The sequence below is a fragment of the Onychomys torridus genome, chromosome 12 (genome assembly GCF_903995425.1).
Source record: "Onychomys torridus chromosome 12, mOncTor1.1, whole genome shotgun sequence".
Lineage (NCBI taxonomy): Eukaryota > Metazoa > Chordata > Mammalia > Rodentia > Cricetidae > Onychomys > Onychomys torridus.
Window position 1 is genome coordinate 31,378,117 of NC_050454.1, and position 26,783 is coordinate 31,404,899.

General features: G+C 38.4%; 1 protein-coding gene across 5 annotated transcripts in view; it reads left to right on the forward strand.

Moving 5' to 3' along the window:
* The window catches only part of Cblb (Cbl proto-oncogene B), a 186,108-nt gene that overhangs the window by 119,701 nt on the left and 39,624 nt on the right, over window positions 1–26,783 (forward strand). For all 5 annotated transcript variants that reach the window (XM_036203640.1, XM_036203641.1, XM_036203642.1 and 2 more), the window contains 3 exons: window positions 12,837–13,040; window positions 24,182–24,367; window positions 25,914–26,276. In XM_036203640.1, the coding sequence (XP_036059533.1) occupies window positions 12,837–13,040; window positions 24,182–24,367; window positions 25,914–26,276 (753 nt within the window). The remainder of the gene's footprint in view (window positions 1–12,836; window positions 13,041–24,181; window positions 24,368–25,913; window positions 26,277–26,783) is intronic.

Below are 26,783 nucleotides of genomic sequence, written 5' to 3' on the forward strand. Positions count from 1 at the left end.
GGGACCTCTCGAACACTCTGCCTATTCCTGTACTCATGTGGTCTTCATTTATCATGGTCTGTTATTCCTCGTTCTCTCTTTCTGTTCTTGATCCAGCTGGGATCTCCTGCTCCCCTAAGCTTTTTTCCCTCAAATCTTGCCCTTCATTACTCCCACTGTCATCCAGGTTGTTCATGTAGATCTCATCCATTTCTCTGTCATTGGGTGATCCTTGGGTCTTTCCTAGGGTCCCGATTTCTAGGTAGCCTCCCTGTAGTTGTGTAGCAGTCTAGTCATCTTTGTTTTATATCTAGTATCCTCCTATGAGTGAGTACATACCATGTTTGTCTTTCTGAGTCTGGGTTACCTCACTCAGGATGATTTTTTCTAGATCCATCCATTTGCCTGCAAACCTCATGGTGTCATTGTTTTTCTCTGCTGAGTACTATTCCATTGTGCATATGTCCCATATTTTCTTTATCCATTCTTCAGTTGAAGGGCATCTAGGTTGTTTTCAGGTTCTAGCTATTACAAACAATGCTGATATGAACATGGCTGAGCAAATGCCCTTGTGGTATGATTGAGCATTCCTTGGGTATATGCCCAAGAGTGCTACAGCTGGGTCTTGGGGGAGATGGATTCCCAGTTTTCTAAGGAAGCGGCATATTGATTTCCAAAGTGGCTGTACAAGATTGCATTCCCACCAGCAGTGGAGGAGAGTTCCCCTTGCTCCACATCCTCTCCAGCATAAGCTGTTTTTTGATCTTAGCCACTCTGACAGGTGTAAGGTGGTATCTCATAGTCGTTTTGATTTGCATTTCCCAGATAATTAGGGATGTTGAACAATTCCTTAAATGTCTTTCATCCATTTGAACTTCCTCTGTGGAGAATTCTCTGTTTAGTTCTATAGCCCATTTCTTAATTGGACTGTTGGGCATTTTGATGTCTAATTTCTTGAGTTCTTTATATATTCTGGATATCAGCCCTCTGTCAGATGTGGGGTTGGTGAAGACCTTTACCCCATTCTGTACGCTGTCGCTTTGTCTTGTTGACTGTGTCCTTTGCTCTACAAAAGCTTCTCAGTTTCAACAGTTCCCATTGATTGATTGTTTCTCTCAGTATCTGTGCTACTGGTGTTATATTTAGAAAGTGATCTCTGGTGCCAATGTGTTCAAGAGTACTTCCTACATTCTCTTCTTTCAGGTTTAGAGTAACTGGATTTATGTTGAGGTCTTTGATCCATTTGGACTTAAGTTTTGTGCATGGTGACAGATATGGATCTATTTGCAGCCTTCTACACATTGACATCCAGTTATGCCAGCACCATTTGTTGAAGATGCTTTCTTTTTTCCGTTGTACATTTTTGGCTTCTTTGTCAAAAATTTTATGTTCATAGGTGTGCGGGTTAATATCTGGGTCTTCAATTCGATTCCATTGGTCCACATGTTCATTTTTATGCCAGTGCCAAGCTGTTTTTATTACTGTAGTTCTATAGTAGAGCTTGAGGTTGGGGATTGTGATGCCTCCAGAGGTTGTTTTATTGTATAGGATTCTTTTGGCTATCCTGGGTTTTTTGTTTTTCCATATGAAGTTGAGTATTATTCTTTCTAGATCTGTGAAGAATTGTGTTGGTAATTTGATGGGGTTTGCGTTGAATCTGTAGATTGCTTTTGGTAAGATCACCATTTTTACTATGTTAATCCTGCCTATCCATGAGCATGGGAGATCTTTCCATTTTCTGACATCTTCTTCAATTTCTTTTTTTCAGGGACTTAAAGTTCTTGTCATTTACGTCCTTTTGTATGCTTAGTTAGAGTAACCCCAAGGTATTTTACATTATTTGTGTCTATTGTAAAGGGTGATGTATCTCTGATTTCCTTCTCAGCCTGTTTGTCTATTGTATATAGGAGGGCTATTTATTTATTTATTTTTTTTGAGTTGATCTTGTATCCTGCTATGTTGCTGAAGGTTTTTATTAGCTGTATCAGTTCCTTGGTTGAATTTTTGGGGTCACTCATATATACTATCATGTCATCTGCAAATAGGGAGAGCTTAACTTCTTCCTTTCCAATTTGTATCTCCTTAATCTCTTTGTGTTGTCTTATAGCTCTGGCTAGTACTTCAAGTACTATATTGAATAAGTATGGGGAGAGGGGACAGCCTTGCCTTGTTCTTGAGTTTAGTGGTATTGCTTTGAGGTTCTCTCCATTTAATTTGATGTTGGCTGTTGGCTTGCTGTAGATTGCCTTTTTTATGTTTAGGTATGTTCCCTGTATTCCTGATCGCTCCAAGACCTTTATCATGAAGGGGTGTTGGATTTTGTCAAATGCCTTTTCTGCATCTAGTGAGATGATCATGTGTTTTTTTTCTTTGAGTTTGTTTATATGGTGTATTACATTGACAGACTTTTGTATGTTGAACCAGCCTTGCATCCCTGGGATGAAGCCTACTTGATCATGGTGGATAATTGTTTTGATGTGTTCTTGCAGTCTGTTTGCCAGAATTTTATTGAGGATTTTTGCATCAATGTTCATGAGGGAGATCGGTCTGTAGTTCTCTTTCTTTGTTGCATCTTTGTTTGGTTTAGGAATCAGGGTAACTGTAGCCTCATAGAAGGAGTTTGGTAGTGTACCTTCTGCTTCTATTGTGTGGAACAATTTAAAGAGTATTGGTATTAAGTCTTCTTTTAAGATCTGGTAGAATTCTGCAGTGAAACCATCTGATCCAGGGCTTTTTTTTTTGGTTGGTAAAGTTTTAATGATTGATTCTATTTCCTTAGGGGTTATTGGACTATTTAAATGGTTTATCTGTTCTTGATTTAACTTAAGTATGTGGTACCTATCCAGAAAATTATCCATTTCTTTTAGATTTAAGCTAGTGTACACTGGGCCCTCTCTACCTCTTTCAAGCCTATGTGTTCCAGCTGGTTCTGTCTGGGCTCCAGTCTTGAAATGTGTAGTACAACCTGTTATACATTATGAGAATTCATGTGTTTGAACTACTGCTGTGCTTACTATGGGGGAGGTAGGTGGGTAGGTGGGTGAAAACTACTGTTTAATGCACTTTACAAATGCCAATTACATTGTAGCCCAATTGTAGATGGGTTTTTTAAAGTATCCCTGAATGTAAAACAAGAAACAGTGTGTTTATTCTATGTAGTTCTTACAGGACAACTGATAATTTTTTTCCCCTTTCTGTAAATCTTTGTTTCAGTCTGTTGTGTACATGGGCATGGGATTATTTCCAGCTTCCTATATATTGTTAATGCTCTGCCCTTCACATCATCACGACTTCTCTGTATATTACCAAACATTCTCCAAAGGGTGTCCACACTTCCTCTTTCTAGCTGCTAATCAGTTCCCAGATGCCTTGCATACGATTTCATATTCATGTTAGTGACCTTATATGTAGATATGACCCATAATATAAATTAGTAGCCTTTGCTGTTTTCCTTTTAATGCTTAAATACTTCTCAATTTTACTTTCAGAAATTGAGGAAGTACATACATGATCAAGCATTGCAAACAGGGTCAGGGGGAATTAGCAGAAGTTATATGAGAAAGTACTAATAAATTAGTAACTTATTATGTAAAGTTTTAAAAAATAACTATTTCAAAGGTATTTACACAGTTGAAATAAGAGACCCATTAAATTATACTTATACCATCAGTGTGTACTGTTACCCTAAACTGATTGTTGGATTTTACATAGAGACTAAGGAAAAATGGATAAAGTTTTATTTCAGTATTAATTTTGATATCTCTTCACAAAAAATGTTTTAATAAGTATTATGGTTTAATTTGTATGACTCTCTATGAGCTTTTTCCTGGTTATATTGTAAACATTTCCACGTCTACCCATTTGCCCTCTAGACTGTGGATCGTTAATGTTAGAATCCTGAATGTTGGTGGTGATCAGCTACATGGTTTTCTGTTAGATGTTGTGAAGGAAAACAGGAAAGCATGAGATTGTTCTAACTGGACAGTGCTGTAGGTCATCTGCGAGCAGCCTCCTGAAGTGCGTGTTCAGGACAGTCCTTCCTGAGAAGACACTGATCTTTCAGAGACCTTTACTTGCTTCCCTCCTGAGAATGAGAGTTAAAGCTTGCAGCACGGATCCATGTGTTGTGTGCAGTAGCCCTTGAACCTCATTATTTACCTCTGCTGCTGGCTGGACTGCCGGCACGGACGGCCACGAGACCTGGCTTCTATTTATCATGTTCAAAAATTATTTGCAGTGATGCCTGATACACTTTTCCTTGTTCTAAATTAACTTGTCATTAGGACAATGCTTGGAATTCCTAAAGTGATATTCTGCAATCCCTGTGACCCAGCGGGGTCTCACTAGTAAAAGAGACATACTCAACCTTTCTACTTCTGGGTTAGGATCATTTCTACATTTACATACAGATGTGATGTAGTGTGCTCCTGCTGAGCAGGACACCTGTGTGCCAAGCCTTCCAGTGAGTACAATATTTTGTGATCCTTCTTAAAAATACCTTCCTTTTTAAGAACAAGTCTTATAAACTTAATTCAATTAAAACATAGTTGAAGAACATTCGATATTCCAACCACCTCCTGTCTGGAACCTCAGTTTGAGGGTCACTGGATTTAACTGATTGTACGTGCATGAACAGAACACAGCTACAGAACATTTCTTCCATTCTTTAATATATTGTCACACCTTGGATCTAAAGGTGCAGATTTAGTGAGGAATTTCTGGAAGTTGGGGCTTTTGCTGAAGGGCAGGTTGTAACAGATGTCTCTGTCTTTTTACTTTGCTTGTGTTCCAGAATGATAAAGTGTAGAATCATTTTTTTTTTTTCTTTAAAGCAGTTCTATTTCATGGGATTGTCCACTTTTACTGTCAGAGGAAAAAGTTAAGCCTTTAAGGTAAATCATGCACAGGAAAAATCTACTGCCGTGGTTACCCAACAACAATACCCTTTGACAGAAGCAAACCTGGCCACTTCAATGTTCGTGCCCCATGACCTTGAGTCTGTTTTTTTTTTTTTTTTCCACAACTATCCCTTGAGCAACTGGTGTCTATTCCAAGCTAAAAGAAAGTTCACATACAGTGTCTACTTTAAAATTACTCCTGAAAATTTTATAGATGGGATTGCTGCTAATAATTATCTGAAATGGGTGTCAGCTTTTTCAGCAGGTTAAATTATGGGTGTTAAAGAGTTTCCTCTTACTTTACACTTCTTTCCTTGGGTGTGCTGATATGAAAATGATTTTAGGGAAATGCCTGCCTGCCTGCCAAGAAGTTATAGGGTGAATCAGTCAGAGTCCAACAGGCAACCTTGAGCCTGGACACATAATGTGTTTAAGAAAGTGCATTTTGAGCAAGTCATTCTCCACCAAAATTGTCTTTCGTCTGATGCCCTATTTTGGTGTAATTGAAATTCATTAGAGACTTAACTTTGATGTAATTAACAATAAACCTAAGGAAGGCTCAGTCGTGGTAGCCATTTCGGCTGTCAGGGCTGCTCTTTAATTGTTCTCAGAATGGCCATTAGTCATGCCCCCAAAGAGGTGTCAGACTTTTTCTTTTCCCTTTTTGGAAACATCTGTGTTATGTAATAAATTGAATAACCATGGAGAAGTTTGTACAGAATACCAAATAAGTTAAATAATCAGCTTTCCAGCGCCTTTGAAGCCACATTACGCTGGGTGGGACTTCTGTGTTCCACCCTTGGTCAGTAAAGCTTGCAGAGTCCCCTCTCACTCTCTCATGTCAGTAAGATGCTAAGGAAACATTTGTTCTCACAGTCCTGAGCGGCACATCCTCCTCTGTGCACAGTCGACAAAACACCCCTAATGCACAGGGTGTGAAGTAAGAAATTGTGCCACTGTTTTTACAAAGAGCCTGTCAAGTGGCTTCTGGGCTTTCAGATGGCACAGACAGCAACCTGAGTGTAACTCTCTCAAAGAAAGATAACTATCTCTGTCAGTTCTAGGCAGCTGTATTTTGAATTGCTACCAAGAACTTTCTTTTTTTTTAAATTTTTTTAAATAAGAACTTCTGTGATTTTTTTTCCTGTGTTTTTCTTCAGTTTTGAAGGAGAAACTTAGCAGTGTTCAAAATGGTAATTTAGAAAAGAGTGAATACATGCAAATCTGTGAGTGTGGCTTTAATATCATATGATTAAAGAGAGCATTGTGGGGAGAGGTGAGAATTGAGCTCACTGCTTATATCTCAGTAAGAAATGCATATTATTCTGACTTCTTTTTTAAAAATATTTGAATTTCTACCCTTACTAAAATTTTTTAACAAAAAAGTAAAATAATATTTGCCTTTAAGAGCGATTAAAATGGATGCCTCAAACTTTGGCTTCTGTTGCATCTTTTTTGAGCTAGTGTGGTAGAATAAAATGGGGCTTCTCGTTCCCTGGAGGAGGACTGAAGGAACGAGCGGCAAGATTTGGCCAGAAATGTTGTAGAGACTCCCTGAACTAGAATAATGGAGCGGGCATGGCTGGGCTTGCACGGGACCGAGAGAGGGGGCAGGAGAGGGGCAGAGGAACCTCTGAGGAGTCTGACCTCTTCCTCACCTTGCTGAGGCCTGCTCCCTCTTTCTTGTGCCTGCTGAACACTCCAGTCTGGCACTCTGGAGAGCTTCCTGGCCATGCTCCTAGATCCACCTCCCATTTTGTCACAGAGGTGCTGGGATTATAGATGTGTCTGCTGCAGGTCTGCAGGCTTGAAGGAAAATGCCTTTACCTGCCAAACCATCTCACCCACTCCAGAGAAAATAAAATCTTATAGAACAAATGTTTAGTCTTCAGACTAAACAGGTGGCCCCTCACTACATCACCATGTATCTGAAGCCTAACAGAAATGGACACTTAGGAAACATAGTCATTGTCTCTAACACTCTGACCTGAACCATTCTTTTTTACAGATATTTTAATTTCATGTGTATGAATGTTTTACCTGCATGTGTGTCTTATAAACCACAGCTGTGCCTGGTACCCATGGCAGCCAGAAAAGGACTAGAGTTCAGGCAGGTGTGAACCACCATGTGAGTGTTATGGACTGAACCCTGGTTCTCTGCAAGAGCAACAAGTGCTCTTAACCTTAGAGCCTTCTCATGAGCCTTTCTGACTTGGGTTGTTTGAAGTTGGTAGCATTAAGTAAAATGTCTGCTGACCATAAACTCAGGGGCAATATAAATGATACTCTAGATCAGTGGTTCTCAACTTATCTAATGCTGTGACCCTTGAATACAGTTCCTCTTGTCATGGTGACCCCCGACCATAAAATTATTTCATTGCTACTTCATAACTGTAGTTTTGCTAATGTTCTGAATCATAATTTAAATATCTGATATGTAGGTTATCTGCTATGGGAGTCTCCAAAGGGGTCACAAACCACAGGTTGAGAAGCACTGCTCTAGATTTAAGGCACACATTTTAGGATGAAATGCTTTTGCTGTCGTGCCACAGGTTGTAGAAATAAGCTGCCCATCATCCTGTGAAGAAACTGAGTGTTTGAACAGCATATTCATTGACCATCATATTTCTTTTACTTCAAGACTTACAGTTTAAACATAGCAGTTTAACAAAAATGTGTCCGTTAATAAGTGACCAAAGGCTCATGTGAACCTTTACCTAGGCTGTGACCTGATAGTGAAGTCTTAGGATGAAGTGATTAGACTCTTGAAACAGGTGTCCTTGCCTTGTTTCCCTGCATAGTATTGCTTAGTTAAGTATGGCCTTTATCAGATTGTGAAAACCCTTAATTTTCTTACTGGGGAAATAGAATGGAGCCTGGGAGTATATAGGAGGACAAATAAGGTAATATCATATAAATGGGTTATAAGAATCCTTCAGAAAGCATCATTTAGCAGACATCCCTCATTTCTAGTTATACCAATGATTCTGCATTGAAATTAAAATCATATTTGTCTCTAAAGATGGAATTCCTCCAGAACTAAGTTTTGTTTCAGATGCTGTTATGTTCCCTCAGTGATCACATTTGCTTATTTACTTGCAAGTGGAATTTGTACAGTACTTTGCTAAGCTTTGAACTAGTTAACCCCACTTAATTGTTAGTCATTATGACCAAATGGTGCCCTTTAAATGGTGGGTTATCTCATTATACCTTGCAAATAAAAGGTAGTGAGCTGTCTAGTGTGTGGTGTGGTAGAAGTCCAGTTATGATGCTCTAATTCAAAATGCCTTGGAGCATTTACTGTACAATTCTCTAGATCTTCCAAAGCAAAGTTGTGAGGTTTTAAGGCACCAGAGTCTTCCCCCTCATCCATTATAAAATAGCAAAGCAGAGCTCTCTTCACATTGGATCATTTAATCTTTATTTGCTCTTTCACTTACTTTTTTTTGGGGGGGGGGGCGGGAGCTGAGGATTGAACCCAGGGCCTTGCACTTGCTAGGCAAGTGCTCTACCACTGAGCTAAATCCCCAACCCTCCTTCACTTACTTTCAACAAGAAGTTATTGTTAAATTCTTTAAATTTGAAAATGTTTAATAAAGTTTTGACCTACTCTTAAATCTGTTATTCCACATAATTGTCAATAATAAGAAATATCCATGGTAAATGCCAGATCCATAAAATGTAGAAAGATGATATGAATTACAAGTAACTAATAAGGATAAAATACACATTCATTTAGGAACATGAGACAAATATGAAATGTATCCCAAAGTTGGATCCCTGAGTATACTTGTGTCCTGGAGCCTTCCTTCCATATATATGTATGTATATTGTATATGTGAGAAATAGAAAGTGCTTGGCTATCGCCTGGTAGCTGTCTCAGTTGGAAAGTGTTTGCTGCATAAGCATGAGAACCTGAGTCTGGCCTCCTACCATCCCTATAGACTGGCACATGTCTTTAGGGAAAGGTTTAGATACAGGAGGATCCCCAGGACTTGTAGACTAGGAATGTTACCAAAATGGTGAGCTCCTGGCTTACTGAGGGACTCTATATCTATTTTGTTTGTTTGTTTGTTTTGCTTGTTTGTTTGTTTTTCTCAGCTGAGGACATAACCCAGGGCCTTGTTCTTGCTAAGCAAGCACTCTACCACTGAGCTAAATCCCCAACCCGGGACTCTATATCTAAAACTGAGGTGCAAAGCAAATAAAGGAAGACAGCCAACATGGACCTTTGGCGTGCCTAGACCCAGCCCTGGGAACATGCACACAGACACATCACATATACCATATTCTAGAGAAAGTGGTTGACCCTTAGTCAAAGTGTTTCTCTAATAATTCTGAGAGCAAGTAAATTATAAGTATAATGCTTACGATGTCTAAAAGAAAATGTTTGGGACATATTATGTTTTTGAGCAATATGTAAGTAAAACATACAGTGATTAAGGTGGAAGTTGGTACTTGTATTGTTCATTTGGGCTCTTACATAGAGTGTTTATAGTAAAACAGATGTGTTTTCTGTATTAATTTTTCTGTATTTTCTATCATTGGAAATTCATTGTGATGTTACTTAAAGTTATGCTTATGTGTAATATTGACTCATAGTGTTAATGGATGGAATATAAACCTGAGTTATTGTATCATGAATATATTACATAGGTAATAATTCAGGTAGCTGTAGTAGTCACTGGTAACTTCTCTGACCTTTAATTTTGAAATATTTCTTCATTGGGGAAGTGAAAGCTACTGAGTCAATTAGAATAAAAGGAATCTTAAATACTTCCTCTTAACATTCACAAGTTGTAAACATGTTAAGGACTAGAGCAGAATTATTTATTGTTCTTTCTTTTCCAATAACATATGTTGTCTGATCTTGACTTCAGTATATGTTGACAGGAACATTATTTTAATTATGGATGCACAATTCTGATGAGTTATTTGTCTATTCTCGACAGTCTTCATCTGTAGTCAATCAACCATGTGACAGAAACCAAGGCAGAGTAAGCCCAGTGGCATTTGAGAATTGGTGGTTCTGTTTCATTTGCATGTGGCAGGAGTTAAAGGAAAAGGGTGAAGTGATACAAGAGGAAGTTCTGCAGGCAGTGTCAACTGGTTGCCAATCACAGTGGACAGTCAGTGTAGCTGTTTAGCCTTAACATCCACGAAATGTGCATATGTTCCAGTCTAAGAAAAGCGGTTACTTGTGAGAAGTTCTTCTCCACTTACATTATGGGTAATTTCGTCCTACCATCAACAGGTCAACCTGATCAGAAAATGTCCTTTGACATATCTACTCTCGTGTTTGCAACACACATTAATAATTTTCATAAAATTTAACTGCCGGGTAAGAAGGTTAGAGGAAGCACTTAAGTCTTTATTTAGAAGAACCATGTCCAGTCTGTCTTTCTCTTGTGTTACTAGGATGTTGTTGCCTGCCACCACTTTCCAAAGTAAAGCCAGTCAATCTTAGGAGGGAAAGATGTATAAATGCAAACCATCCTTAGCAGAACTGCATGCAAATGGACCTGGGAGTAAGAACACATCAAAAAGTATTACAGCCTCCAGACACTGTATTAACACATGATGAGGCTTTATGATTCAGTTTGAATGCATATATTAGTTACAGCAAGTTATACATAGGTTTTAAAATGATGTATTTAGGTATCCATACTAAGATATATGTGGATCAAGTTATATCATGTGTAGAATGTGCTTCAAAATAATTGACAAGTGGAAGATGTGAAGGCACAGAGGATACATATTAGGCATAAATTAATTGTTGGTCAAGCTGGGCAGTACATACATGTATTCATTACACTCTACATTTTAATTTTAATTAACTATACTAATGTTTAAATTGTGTTATGAATAAAATGTCCACATAGGGCTCAGAATCTGTTTTCCTTCATTTGTCCTTTATTCTTGTTACAAAGAACGTGAGTGCCTTTTCCACTTTACATGAAGCTTTCTTAAATGACTCAATATAATGTAGAGCTATACAGACGCATCAGTACAGACATACAGTACAGATTTTAACCTTCACAGTAAAACTTCATCCAGATAACTTGTATTGACTCTTCCCTTAACTTAAAGTTCTTTTCATCAAATCGTACTAAGAAGGTTTATATTTCTTTAAAGTTTCTCAGTGTTAAAAATATCAAAGTAAGGAGATTATTCAAAATGGAAGAATTCAATCTTGTTTTTATCATGTGTGAAATTATGGGTCAAAGAACATTTAATTAAGTTCATCAGTTCTGAACATGCTGGTATGTACATTCTCTCTCTCCCTGCCTGCTTCTATCCTTCACTCCCTCACTCCCTCTCTCTATTTGATGTGTGTGGGTATTTACTAATTCGTATATCTAATTATTTACTATTCCCAGTTTTTAAAAATTGTGTAAAAGCATATGAGTAGGGGGTAGTGCAGTTTGTTTTCATTAAGCCATCTAATTTGCATTTTTTCTTTTTGGTAATATATTTTACAAAGAAGGTATTTAGTTTGTTAATCCAAGAGAAATTAAAGGAAACTATAGGCCAATAGTATCTGCTTCAGTGTAGACATCTGGAATCTGTCTAGTAAGAGAAGAGGAAGAGAATTTTTTTGCAATGCTTCTGAATCCACATTGTTGAAGTCAGGTTATTCAGCCTCCTTTAGGCCAAGCTAATGCCATGCAATAAGCCTGAGTTAAGTATAGGATGACTTCTGTATATTTGCTTGCAAAAATGATGCTAATTTGCCCTGTTTGTCCCTTAAACTGTTTTTTTCTTTTGATTTTTGACATTTTAAAATGTAGTACTAAATTAAGTGTATAATACAAAAATGCCATGGTGGTGAATGTCTTTTACCTCCTGTTTCTAGAAGGCAGATGAGAGACCATCTCAACTGTGAATATTTTATGCTGTTAGAGCTTAGTTAGGGACATGAATGTGGAAGGCTGAACAAAACCTCTAGTGATCACTAAGAAAGACATTTCTAGCCCAAAAGTATTTGAACAAATCTTTTGTAGCCTATAATTTGAAAGCTGGATTGGGAAGTGCTTCATATCTTATAATGTTATATTCTATATGAACACGGTCAGCTTCCCACTGATGAGTCAGAACTCTCTGAGATAAATCAACTTAAGGAATGAGAACTTCCTTTGGCTAATGGCTTCCAAGGTTTTAGGCCCTGGTTGGTTGACTTTGTTGCTTTGGACTGGTGATCAAGCATGTGATGGAGTAAAGCTCTTCACCTCATAGCATCTAGAAAGCAGAGCAAAAGATTGGAAGGGGAAAGTGTCCTAATAACCCCTTCATGGACACACTTGAGTATACCTCACCACCCTTGCACGAGGACTCACATCACAAAGGTGACACCGTAGACTAGCAACTGAGCCTTCAATGCATGATCCTTTTAGGGGATGTGTAAGTTATAGACCATAATGCTTTTAGCATAGATGGTTACTTCTCAATAATATTTTCCCTACTCATTCATTTATTAATGAAGATTTAACAAACCCTAGTCAATTAAAGCAGAAATATTTACCCACAGTTAATATGCACAAGAACTTTTCCACAGTAGACTTCAAATAGGTTGCTTTCATTACTATTTATTATTGCTTTAATCATCTTTAATTTTTCCAACATGTTCTTTTTATAGAATATTTAATTGGCATTGTTTTGAAGAGGGATGTAATTCATTTTTCTGTATCTGAGGTCTATAAAGCCTTGTACATTAGAATTAAAGATGCATACTTGTGAAAATTAAGTTAAGCTCCTTTGGAAGGAATTTTGCTCTTTGGTAAATTGAATGCCAAGCCTCATCGTATATTTTGTTGTCTTACAATCTTTTTTATTCAACTGCTTCTTCAAGACATCTTGTCTCCACCCATGACCCATAAACCCGTGAAACATTTTATAGATATACAGTCTTGTGAGTCCCCTGGATTGTTTTGAATCAATGAGCTTGTTTTCTTTGTTTAGGAGTCTGATGGCCAAGGCTGCCCCTTCTGTCGCTGTGAGATAAAAGGAACTGAGCCCATCATTGTGGATCCCTTTGATCCCAGAGATGAAGGGTCCAGGTGTTGCAGCATCATCGATCCTTTCAGCATCCCCATGCTTGACTTGGATGATGATGATGATCGAGAGGAGTCCTTGATGATGAACAGGCTGGCGAGTGTTCGAAAGGTAAACCAGAATTCATGAATGTAGCTTGCATGCTGTGAGAGGACTAATAAATCAAGTAATCTATGTGTTTTCATGTGTTTGGCTAAGAAAACATTCTTGATTCAAAACTAAGGTTAAAATACAAGCAGTTTCCCGTTTTTGTTTTTTTGTTTTTTTGTTTTTTTTTTTAAGTGTGGTCCTCCTTCCTCATCAACAAAATTTCTCTTTGCAACAGATAGAGACCACTGTGGAAAACCACAACCAAGCAAAGTACAGAGTTGTGCAACCCAGCCCTACTGGATACATCCACAAAATACTCCTGCATTTAAGGCTTAGGGAACAATGTGGAAAGGGGACAGAAAGATTGTAAGAGCCATAGTGTAGCTGGAAGTTTTCCTGTGTCCAGTCTGGCCTGCAGCAGCTTGTAAAACAATCACTCAGAGGCTTAATGTTAATTACAAACTGTTTTGTCTATGGCTCAGACTTTTAGCTAGCTCTTTCATCTTAAATTAACCCATTTCTATTTCCTATGTTTTGCTACATGGCTTCATGGTGTTACCTTGTCCCATTACATCTTGCTCCCCAGCAGCACTCAGCAACTCCCCTGACTGCCTTTCTTCTCCTTGTCTCTCTGTTTGGCTTTCCTGCCTGGCTCTCTTCTGCCTTGCCATAGGCCATAGCAGCTTCTTTATTAACCAATGGTAACAACATATATTCACAGCGTACAGAAAGACCATCCCAAAGTACCAGAGGACTGTGGATTTTCTGTGTCTCTTAATAATCTCAGAAGGTACACTAATAAGTGTCACTAACATGATTGCCTAAATATGCGCTGAACGAGGACAACAATAAACATGTCCAAAGTGGATGGGGAAAGACTGTGAGGCCTCAGCCCTACAGGAGTAACTGCAGGCAGCTAAGAAATGCTGACAGTGGGAGAAATAGTCCTTCCCAGGAAGAGCACTCCACTTTGGTTATCCAGTACCAAATGTTCAGCCCTGAAAGCATGCATACAAGTAACATTATGCAGATGGAGTATGTTATATTTAGAAATATGTGTATGTATGCATATACATATATGCATCTCATAAAAAATTAGTGAGAAAAGAGGCCATGAATTTGAAAGAGAACAGGAGGGGGTATTATGGACAGGTTTGGAAGGAAGAAATGGGGGACTGTGTGATATATTACTTCAAAAGTAAAAGAAATAATTTTAAAAACTCTAAGCAATATTGACCAATTCATAAAACAGTAGCTCAAGCAGAATCATCTATTAAGGTAGCCACCTGGTTTTCAAACTCATGAGAGGCAGATGAGAACATTTGTATAGAATTAAACATGCAAGAATGGGATGAATAGATGTGAAGAAAAATTGAAGAAAGGAAGTTATTTTATCTGGAAATGGTAAGATGCACTTGATTAACATTTTTGTTGAGTCTAGAAGTGTTGAGTAGATTTCTTTTCTTAACAGAAATGACATCCTGGTGTTCAGTTTATAAGAAGTCACATATATTCATCTCTGTGAGTGTACTGTAATTTGAGGTTTGCTTGTTAATTTAGAAAACTGGCCTCAGAAACTGAGAGTGGATGCTACTGCCCACTGATGTTTTCTTCACACAAGAATCAGTGTGCTGATTGAATAATTTAGAAATCAGGACTGGTAGATATATTGCTAGCTGTCAGTGCTTGTTGTTGTGTAGGAATGCACATGAAATTCAGATTAGATTGAGTTTTATGCTATGGCAGTCACAGTGGGATTAATTGCTGAGGGAGCATCTGTAGAGGAGTGAACTGTCTGCTTCCTGGCTCATGCAGACATGACTAATCAACTATGGTGCTCATCCCTCTGGAGTTCAGGTTGGCCTCCAAGCTTTGCAAGATAGCCCTAAGGAGAACCATTTGCCACTGAGGTGGGTGGCAATCGTGATGGCCACTTCACATTGTTTACACTGTGCACCTATTGCTATAGTAGGAAAATAATTGGTGCAAACAACAGGGGAGGCCATTTTTATAGCTATTTCAAGGCTGTATCAAACTTTGCAGAAAGAAAATTCTTGCATTTTCTCTGTCCCAGAGTTCCATGCTGACTTCAGACATCCCTTTATCATTTTTACATGAAAGATTTTGTATGGAAAATTATGTTGATATCCCCAATTTTACTGCTCTCAGATTCAGTCTTGGGCTGGGATGATGATATTGGTTCTTCACACTGTTAGATTTACATAAGTTTCATAAGCTAACTCAAGAAACTACTGTATGTTTCATCTTTCAGTGATAATAGCTGTTGAGATTTTTTTTAAATTACATGACCTCTTTGATCCAAGAGAAAGTTGTTATCCCTCAGTAACTCTAAATGATGAATAAGGAAGAAAGAAGTCTTAGAGACAAGTATGACTGGAGTCCCCAGCCAACTAAAATTCTGCCTTTAAGAAGGGGTGACATACCAGCTCTGTTACAGGATAGAACTGGAACTTCCTTGAGCAGAATACTTGCACTCCTCCTGATGCTGGCTTCCTCCTGTAAAGCAGGACAGCAACAGCAGTTCCTACTATTGACTATTGAAATGATCAAATGAGATCTTGGATTTCAGTCAGTAACATAGTGTCAGGTCACAGAAACCATAAATGCTTGTTATACTGTACGTGCTAATTGTATTTAAGAATGCTAATGGGGGGCGGCTGGAGAGATGGCTCAGAGGTTAAGAGCACTGACTGCTCTTCCAGAGGTCCTGAGTTCAATTCCCAGCAACCACATGGTGGCTCACAACCATCTGTAATGAGATCTGGCGCCCTCTTCTGTATATATGATAAATAAATAAATCTTAAAAAAAATGATAATTGGGCAGTGGTGGTGCATGCCTTTAATCCCAGCACTTGGGAGGCAGAGCCAGGTCGATCTCTGTCAGTTCGAGGCCAGCCTGGTCTACTGAGCGAGATCCAGGACAGGCACCAAAACTACACAGAGAAACCCTGTCTTGAAAAACCAAAAGGAAAAAAAAAAAAGAATGAATCCCATGTGACACACTTCTCGATCTGAATTGGTAGAAGTCATTGCATCCTGTGCATGTAAAAAGAGCTACACTGGCACACCAGAGATGCTGCTTGCCCTCATCGAGAGGACATCTGAATATGTGAATGCGAGCTCACTGTTGTGCCAGTCTGGCCATATCTCAAGTCCTATGAGAGACTCATTCAAAAAACAAGAAGAGAGAAGGGAAGTGACAGTGGGAATAAAGTAGTATATGCCTGTAACATTGTCTTCATTGGTTGATGGCACTTTTTCCCTTGGCGTGACAATTTTGCATATCGAGTGAACTATATTGAGGTGATAATGCAGCACTTATATAATCATGTTGATTTCTATCTCTTGATCTTCAAGATCTAAATTATTTCTTACCTGGCCCTTTAAGAAAGCATGTCGCCCCAGGTATAGTGTGCAGGGTGCATTTAAAGAATGTTTATTGAATGCCTGGGTAACCTGGAATAGCAGGAAAGTATTTGAGAAATATGCAACAGCTCGCAAAGTTCATATGACCTCTGTGGTAAAGGTTTCTAGCTCTGAAAAAAGCATTTCAGTTTTCCTGGCTGAATGGGTATTCTCTCAGTGTTCCATATGGGGATTGGGGATGTGCTCCCAGAATATTTCTCTTTCGAACTTTGTGTACTGTGCCACTTAGAGAAGGGAAAAATATTTGCCTCTATCAGTTTGTGAAGAGCTGCAGTCCTGTCCTGCTTCCCCCAAATGAATGTGAAGCTGAGGCCTCTTCTCACGGCTCCCATAACACTAACTGAGAACAGAATGCACGTGGGCGGAGCAGGCCTGCTGCTTTCCACCCTCTCTGGCCTTTCTGGCCACCTTGGGAGGTATCTGTCGGGAAAATGAGAGGTTTTCAGAGTAATCCTCTCTCTTCTGCTGTTAGCCCCATCAAGAGAAGGATGCTCTCGGACATTCTTGGCCCATGATAAGTCTCTGGCCTTCATTGTTCCGCTCCTCTATGGCAGTTAGATATTTTAGAAATATAATTAAATTACAGTTATTTGGTTTTAATTTGATGTCATGATTTAATTAAATGTTTCTTCTGTCTACTAATCTGCTGCTAGTAAGTTAAGCAGATCGTGACTTGTATATTATTTCACCAACCTCTGCCACTTAACTTTCAAAGCATCCTAAATTTTAGTGTGAATATAAACATGAATTCTGTATGAATAATTGGGAAAATATTACTGTAAAATCATGTTCTTATTGCTCTGTTTATACATTTTTGATACCATCATTGTGCTAAGTTATTATAAAGGACTGTAAATTCCTAAGACCAAATCACATTTACTCTTCCTGACACCCAGACATACTCAGTAGCTATTTAAAGAAAACCAGAAAATGCATGTGCACCTGCTCTCTCAGGACAGTTTCCTGATCAGATGTCTCTCTATTATCTCCACTTTATTTAAAAAATAAATATATTGCATGAAAGGCCGAATTTTAATAAGGTTTTATGCAGTGATAAGAGAGAACAGGTTGTGAACGAAGATTGAGACCTTTGACACAAAGCCAGTCTTCATACATGTTCTTCCTCTGTTTTATAGTTATCATTGTCCCAGTGTCTATTCATTCATTTTTAAAGTGTTTCATTTTCCCAACTCCAGAGTGACTGTCAATCATTTGCCAGCAGAATGATTCAATTTTTTTATGTTCCATTTCAGTTGCTCATATTTTTCTCCTTTCATGAACTGGTTGATGACCATATTGTACAATTGTTCTTGTCTGTCTTAAGCTTGTTGCCTTCATTAAATTGATAATCCTTCCATCATGGCATAGAGAACTGAGCCGATTGTATTTTCCAGTTATCAAAGAGATTTCCAACGACTGATATTTATAAGTCATGGCTTACAGATTGTTTCCTTGGCATTCGTTAATAAGTTAAGAATATTTATATTTAGTAATGATGTTTCCAATAAGCACAAAAAACCCACAATTCTGTAAGACAATGAGTTACTTGCCTTATTGGATGGAAGATGTTTTATGATTTAACTGGAAAGTGTTTTAGATTTTGCCCAAATCTGTGTCATTACCTGAATTTCTGAGCTGTCAGATTTCCTAGATAATTGGGTCTATGTGATATGAGCTCCAAGTCACAGGGAAGAGAAGATGTCTGTTGATGCTCAAACATCTTCTTAGTATTAGGAAAGATGTCAGCAAATTCTTAATAGTTTATTAGCAATTATCTTGAATGGAATACATTACTCACCAAATATGTAAACTAACTTAGGAAAAGAATTAAGAAATTCAATGTAAAATAAAGCAATTGATGGGCTCAGGGTCTGATTGAAGCTAAATTAATTCTTGTGGTATTAGCATTATATTTCTAAAAGCAAAAAACAGAAACCCCTAGCTTTCATTATACTAATATATAGTGCAATACGTGCCTAGCATGCATTAGGTCCTAGGTCCAATCTTAATGCCATAACAAATAAAATCAAATATTAGTAAGCGGGTAACTATAGCCGGAGGAAAATAGCTACGAACCAAGGTTAAAGGAATGTTTTTAATCTTGAGAAACATTTTCCTACTGTTTTCTCCATCAATTAAAAATCAGTGTCCCTTAAAGACCATGTGTTATTTACTTACTGCCTTACCTCCTGCTGATAAAGTGTAGAAAAGGTTGTATAATTTCCCTGATCCTCAGGAAAGGCTTTGTGTTTCAGCTCCTGGGTGTTCGCAGTAGAGTTGGAAGCTCATAGCCTGTAAGTGTTTTAGTTAACCAGAGTCCATGCTGGAGCCATGATGACAGAACTGGCTACAGAAGGAACATCAGAATACTAAACAGACCTCGAGAAGGCAAAAGAGGGCTTTATCTGAGGCAGTTTCACTTCCTGAGTCATCCAGAAATATAGAGACATTTTGGTTTCCGTAGTGACAGAGGTTGGGGGCAGTAACTGCTGGCACTGAGTAGACTAGCCAGTGGTCGACCACCTATGAGATGATCCCACCGCTCCTGCTACAATTGTCAGGTAGAGTTATGGATGATAATAGGCCATCTTAAGTTCTGTGTTGGCCATTTAATTGCCTGGTTGTCTTAAAGCTCTCCATGCAGAACAGTATACTTTTTGTATTCATAAACAAAAGAACACTACCTCATCTATCATGTGATATATATCCTTATAGGTGACCTGGCAAGCATTTTTGCATATTGCTCAAAAATTATTTCAATATATAGCCTAGTAGCAAAAGCAAACATTTGAACTCTTACAATCAGCTTTGAGTCTGTCTGGGATAACAGAATATCACCTTCCTAGGGGCTAGCTAAGACTGTTCAGGGACTCCTGATGTATGTGACTGCATGGTAGGCCCTTGAGTAAGGTTTTGTGCTGAATGACCATTAGTGGCACTGTTCTTATCTCTGCTACTCTGAATCATAGTGAGTTACACTGCTCATGTCTTCTTCTAGTGTATGCTTAGTGTCTATGGGCCTTGCAATTTTTAGCTATCCCTGTGTTACATGTTCCTGTTAAGGATAAGGTTAAATTGCTTAAATCTGGAAACATCAGGAGAATGGTTCTGATGCATGGCAAATGCTAAGCATCAGTTGTTATATTATTTTAATATAGTGAAAATTAAATTCCTTAGAATGTTACTGTCCTGAGAACTAAATATCAGTATCTTGAGATTTCCACAAAAATTTTATTAGATATTATTATTTGTCATCCTATATAAGGTGAAACTATATTGATTCAGTAAGAAAGTGGTTATACACAGTATCTTAATACCTACATAATAATACTGCATTATCCCTTCAGTACATGATGATATTAAAATGATTCACTACTAAAACATGTTTCATGTTTAAGACTCAGAGAAAATGCAAAGCCAAATGTTAGGCTCAATACTAATTTAAGGATTAAGTAATTTAGGTACCCATATGGCATACCTATTTTCTGTATTAGAAGTAAATTAAAAAGATTAAGAATTCTTTAAATTAGGGAGAACAACCATCACAAAATATTAATTGTTTGTTCTTTGTAAAGCTCTACATGGTGTTGGGAAAAATAAGGGTTTCATATGAAAGCATTTTCCCACTGACTCAATTTCACTCCTTTAATGCCCAGAGTGTTCTTGCTTCTCAGCCATTTCTGTGGAACCATTTCTGAATTATATGTCACCCTCCCCTGCCTTCTCAAAATTGCTTATGCAGCTGAGTGAACCAAAGGGCATACAAAGCCACTACACTCAATACAACTTATTTCTAGAAACTTAGTTTGCAATAGGATTTAAGGATGCATTGCAGGAAGAGAGAAGAACCAAAAATTTAAATTAAAATCACACATATGCTTGCATCCGATTGTGAAATTCACAGAAATGATAAAGGTAAAATGTAAAACTTCAAAGAAATTAACGATTATGTGGCTATTAAAAGGCTGGGCTTCATGACTCCCTACTAGAGACAACTTCAAGGAGAGACTGTGTCACACTGCATGCTTAGCAGAGTTTCTTACTGTAATAGAGATGTGCCCTTGGGGTTAGAGGCATGTGTGACACACTCTGTATTACTAAAGTAGACCCCAATGGCAATTTTGTAGACTGTAAAGTCACCCATCACCATTACTGTTTCTCCATTTATAACTATATAACCTGTTTCCTCCATTTTATTATTTTTAATTTGTGGTATCTGAAAATTTCCAGAAGTTACCAGTGGAACACAGATACTAACTGTAGTGTGTAGATGTAATTCTGAACGGACTTATTAAATAAGAAACACAGAGCCAAATAAAGAGTTAAAGCCCAGTGATCAGAGCAGTAGCCAAGAGATAAGACCACCTTATCTTACCACTCACTGCCATCCTTCCCCTGAGAGACAGAGACAGAGACAGAGAGAGAAAGCCTACTACCAAGAGAAGAGAAAAAGCTGTGTGCCAACATGCTCCAGCTTCTTTTGGGGCCTGAACTCCCTTGGCACCAACCACGTGAGTTGACGATCTGGCTGTAAGCAGCTCCAACTGTGGGTAACCTCTTGTAGCTACAGTTGAGTGCAGCTCTGGCTGCATGCAGCTGGGGCCTGTAAACTCTAGCTGAGCCGGGGCCCAGCCATAACCACCAAGGGTTTCTAATGAATTCTTGCCATGTGAGCACCAAATATAGATGAAATTCTGAGGCCTCCAGTACATTTCCTATCAATAATTTATCAATCTCATCATTACCTTGTGCTAGAGGGCCTGGCAGACCCATATGGGATCAGATGTGAGTTATATATAAAGGATGACTCCTTTTCCTGATTGTATCTTGTAATTGAATAAATAGTGAAGTTAATTCTGAATCATCAGGGATAAATTCTGCAGTCTCAATATATAATACCACTCTTTCATCATACTGAGAGTAGCCTTTCTCCTGCCTCATTTTTATAATAACCTGCCTGGGCTTGAAGCTCCTTACCAGGTGTTTGACCATTTCCATAATAATAGCTCTTATGATATGTTCTTCTAAAGTCATTCTTGGAAGATGTGGATAAAGGAAAAGTGACTTGAATGGGGTGAGGCCCCCATGATTATTAGCAATTGCTGAGCAGAAGGCAGTGGCTTTTGAATGCTTTGCTTCTTTAACTGGTTCTGTGGAGATGTTCTGTCAAAATCACAAATGTGGATCCTATGGTTTGTATGGTGGTCACTAGCATTGTCTCCTAAGTTATAAAACACATTGGGAATTTTGTCAGAGAAATGAGTAGGGAAAAAATGGTAGGTATATACACATGGAACGATCCAGTGTGGTTCTCACATTTCTAGAGTCCCTAAGTCCCTAAGTCCCTGCCTATAGATGTGTTCATCAACTGCCTTTCTTTATGAACTTAGAAGAAACTGTTAGACTCATATGCAGATGTGGTAATCCTGAAAACAGAAATCAAGGCCTATGGATTCTGAAAGGAGCCCATAGATTCTGAAAGGATACATGAATGGGTTATCCTATTCTGAGGGCCAAGGTAATGCTAAAAGTGACATAGACCTGAAATCAAGATAAACAAATGATGTTACTCAAGTTCCCTTAACTTGAAAAAGTAGTCCATTCTCTTAGTGTGGATGGTTTTGGATATTACATAATAAATTCTGAATATTAGTGACGTACACATTAATGACTTTCTCAATATGTTCTATTACTTTTCCTGTGATGGAAAAACCATATCCTTCCTTTAAAATATAAGTGTTCCTGCTACTTTATAATGGCAAACCATGAGTTCAGTACAAGTCTTCACAGCAGGGGAATGATAATTAAATGCCAGGACATCTGTCAAAGCAACTTCAATAGTGTTCTGGGAGGATATTTAACAATGGCTATTATACTCCTAGTATATTTATTGCAAACCAGTGTAGAATGGACTCAAAACTGCATTTTTTGTAAATAACCCAGTGCTATAGCCATTTGTAGGGATAAATTCAAAGCTTACAGAGTGAAAGTCTATGATTTACATTGGAATGTTAATACATGGAATAAATAGATAATTTGAAAAGTTGTGTGGACATTGGCACTTTATCCAGTAAAACATTAATTACAAGAAGCTTGTCAATTGTGCATACTCTAGCCAAGAACTCCTTAACTAGTTTTCACATTGTCGTTAGGGATTTCTGTCCTTTAGAATCTGCCTTAGAAACAAAATAATCATAGAAAAATCAGTTCCAAATTTGTTTATGTATTGATCAGTGTTAGTAAGAGCAAATAGTCCACCAAGTGTTCTGTTTGACATTTACATGTAATATGACTCTAATTTAATTTTAAATATTTAGAGCTATTTGAACGCTTTAATCAAGCTCTATTGAGTTTTGTTGTTGTTGGTTTTATTTTGGCAGGGGTGTAACTTTGTAGATAAGCAGTAGGAGAAAGATACTCAGGCTTATCTGATGTACCATTCCAATTTCCTGTTCTTATTTATTTTTAATTAACACACTGTTCTTTCATACTCTCCTCAGTATTCCAAGATTGGTGGACACATGAATTTCTAGCCATCTAGGCCAAGCATTTCATCAGTTTCTGACATCTCTTTGGCTGACAGCTTGTAGCTCTCTGTTTCATTAAGTCACTGTGACATTTCTGACAGTAGCTATCCTCTGTCCTGTCCTGTAGGATACTCATACTATGAGGTGCATTTTCATACCCATTACCAAGCAATCATCTATCCCTTCCTACGTTCTAATGCCCACTATTCTACTCTCCTGTGAGTGAGCTTTTTTTCACGTTCATATAGAGACTGCACAGCATCTGTATTTTACTACCTGTCCTAGCTTACAGGTCAGCCCATGCATTTCACCCCAGATGACAATAAATGCTTCTTGATTACCCCTGAATAGTGTTCCCCACATTGATTTCATATCTTGGCTCCTGTGAAGAGCACTGTTGTCCATAGAGGAGTACAGGTGACTCTTACATGTAATGGTGTCCCATCTTCGGACACTTACCTAATGGCCCCTCAATTAACTTTTTAAAGGCCTTTGCAAAGGGGAGATATAATTTCCTGGTCCCCAAGTATAGCCTGTGCAGTAACTCCCACAGATGGCGGACTTGAGGCAGCATAGAATCTTAACTGGTCGTGGCTCAAGTATAGACCTTCAGAGATTTGCTTACCTGCTTTTAAAGAAAAGCATTTAGCTTCTGGACTTCTTTTCCATATGGAAGCTTAAGAAAAGCAACAACCAAAATACTTGGTTTGAATGTGTGTGTTTTAAATGTCTAATGTCTAGTTAATTTAAGGCTGACCTGATTTCATCGTTTTCCAGGAGCATCATGTGGTAGTAAGAGCATAGTGTGTGGAATAAAGAACTTCTGTTTGCAAATAGTTTTCTGAAGTTTCTCATCTAGGTCGCCTAGAGGGACATGCCCCTCTGCATTGTGTGTTTCTGACCTCCTCATAGGAGTAAGCCTTGTGCCTGCATTGGATTGCACTGCATTCTAGTGCGCTTTTCTCCGAGGCCCTTCCTACAAGGTGTGAGGACAAACTTTCAGTCTATCCATTCCATAATCCTCCCCTCAAAGGACACGTTGAGATCTCCAGATCTATTATTCACCTTTTATTCTGACAAATGTGCAGCCTTGCCCCTTCCTTGCCACCTCAGCAAAGATGGAGCCTTGTATTCTTTGCCCAGCACTGCACCATCAGATACCCAGAAACCTCTCTGCTTTTCTTCTAGTGTACTGAAAGGCAGAACTCACCAGTCACATCTCCAGGATCCTCACCCCTTGCCCAGAGAAGAAAGCCTCAGCCAGACCCTCTCCAGATCCCCCACCTCAGCCTGCCACCAGTGCCTCCTCGCCTCGATCTCATTCAGAAAGGCATCGTCCGATCACCCTGTGGCAGTCCCACAGGTTCCCCAAAGGTGAGTCAGTGCCATCAGCAACACAGAAGGCAGCTCTTGCATCCTTATGTGCAACATCAACCTGTGTCTTAGGCTTTTAATTGTTTATAAATAACTGTGGTAAGTTTCTCATTTTCTTTATGGCAAGCCTGCTGTCATATCTCTTGCTTTGTTACTATAAAATTACTATAAAAGTTACATAATTACTACGTGTCTGTAGACCCCTGATTTGCTAAAATAAATAACAGCATAAGTATAGTATTCTATAAAGTGGATTTAAAAGGTCATCATATACATTACAATAATTTGCATGCTGTTCTCAAATGGTATTTTACACTTATTTTCATAATGTCATGACGAAAAAAATGTGAGGGGAGTATATTTGCGTAAGGGCTCGAGGTGTGATATATTATCACCCGTGCTTCAGGTGACTCAGAAGAAAGAATCATATGTACTTTATTTGAACCCAGGGAATTAATTACAATAAATTACAGTATTTACAAAGTAATTATTTTACTGTTTAATATTAAAGGTGTAATTTTAACTTGGGCCTACAGTTCATTTTAGTTTTATGTGGATTCTCTTAAAATTTAATAATAGCATATTTTGCTTTATTAAATGTAAATTTATAAAAACTTAAATACCATTTGCTAATATGCTTACAGTCTAGGATGGCTAAGGAGTACAATACATTTAGTGCTGTTTCCTTCTCCCACACTGCCTTGAACTTGCCTTTAATGTCATGTGACTTCGTATAGGACAGAACTCCAAATTGTATAAACATATAACAAATTCATTTTCCTTGACGTTTTCTAATGTAAAAAACACACACCATTTACCAAAATAATAATGGAAACAAACACTGAAAACTCAAAGAGGCATGCAGATTCCTCTTGAGAGTACATCCCTTCAGGTTGTCCTCTAACAATTACACTGACAGATATTCTTTTTTTTTTTTTTTTCATTTTAAGAACCCAGAAAGTCAAGAGATCCTGTCAGTAATTGCTCTGCCATTTATATCTTTACTGTTTTAGTAACTCTGTGAAAAAAAACAAAACAAAAGCCTAAGCGAATGGCCCATGTAGCTTTCATGGAGCTGCAAGGAGGAAGACAAAACACAGTTATAATAACATTGTCAATGTTTCAAGTCATTCCTCTTTTAAAAGGTGAAGAAACAATAGAAACAGTGTTAGTGGGTTTTCCTGTGTTTCTTGAGTCACGGAAATGAACACATAAAGTAGTCTTTTCCATGATACTATAATGGTAGCCAAAGTATATAATTTTAAACTTCTACTTCTTTTTATATGATTTCTAGAACTTTTGCAAGTATATAGTCATTTCTTCAAAATTCTTAATGTGGTATTCTGATGTAAATTTTTTATTAATTTTTAAATTTTTCATTAGTAATAAAGGAAACGTATGAAAAGTCACTTGAAAGCTTATTAGAAATATAATAATACCACATTGTAGCTAAAATGCAAATTCAGTAATATGAGCCTGGAAGTCTTTTCAGTGCATGGTGTAATTATTTTCTTTGTTTTGTGTTTCATCTCTCTTGTCTCTTTAGTCTTCTCCATGCATGGTGAGAAAACAAGACAAGCCACTCCCAGCACCCCCTCCTCCCTTAAGAGACCCTCCACCTCCACCAGAGAGGCCTCCCCCAATTCCTCCTGAGAACAGACTGAGCAGACATTTCCACCACGGGGAAAGTGTGCCTTCCAGGGACCAGCCAATGCCTCTTGAAGCCTGGTGCCCTCGGGACGCCTTTGGGACTAATCAGGTGATGGGATGTCGCATCCTAGGGGATGGCTCTCCAAAACCTGGAGTCACAGCAAACTCCAACTTAAATGGAAGACACAGTAGAATGGGCTCTGACCAGGTCCTTATGCGGAAACACAGACGCCATGATCTGCCTTCCGAAGGAGCCAAGGTAAGTCTCAATTTGCAATGCAGGAGCTGGGGAGGCTCTTTCCAGTCTTTCCAGTGGGAGGCTTTGTGTCCAGCAGGGCAGTGTTTAGTTTGGTTGTTTTTACCTGTCTACCATAGATGCTTTTGGGGGCGGGGGCGAGGAGGGGTTTGATTTTTCGAGACAGGGTTTCTTTGTGTAGCTTTGTGCCTTTCCTGGAACTCACTCTGTAGACCACGCTGGCCTCAAACTCACAGAGATCCATCCGCCTGACTCTGCCTCCGGAGTGCTGGGATTAAAGGCATGCGCCACCACCGCCCGGCCATAGATGCTCTTTAATTACCTATGTGTTCTGAATAGTGAGACACTCATTTAAAGTTGAACTTGAAAGAAGTGAGGGAAAGGCTGTCTGTACAAAATAACTTAAGATGCAGATATGAGGCAACTGGACAGAGATTGGTTCCCTTCCTTATTGTCCTGCTGACAGCTTCTCCCACTAATACCTCAGTGTTGTTAAAATCATACTGTTCA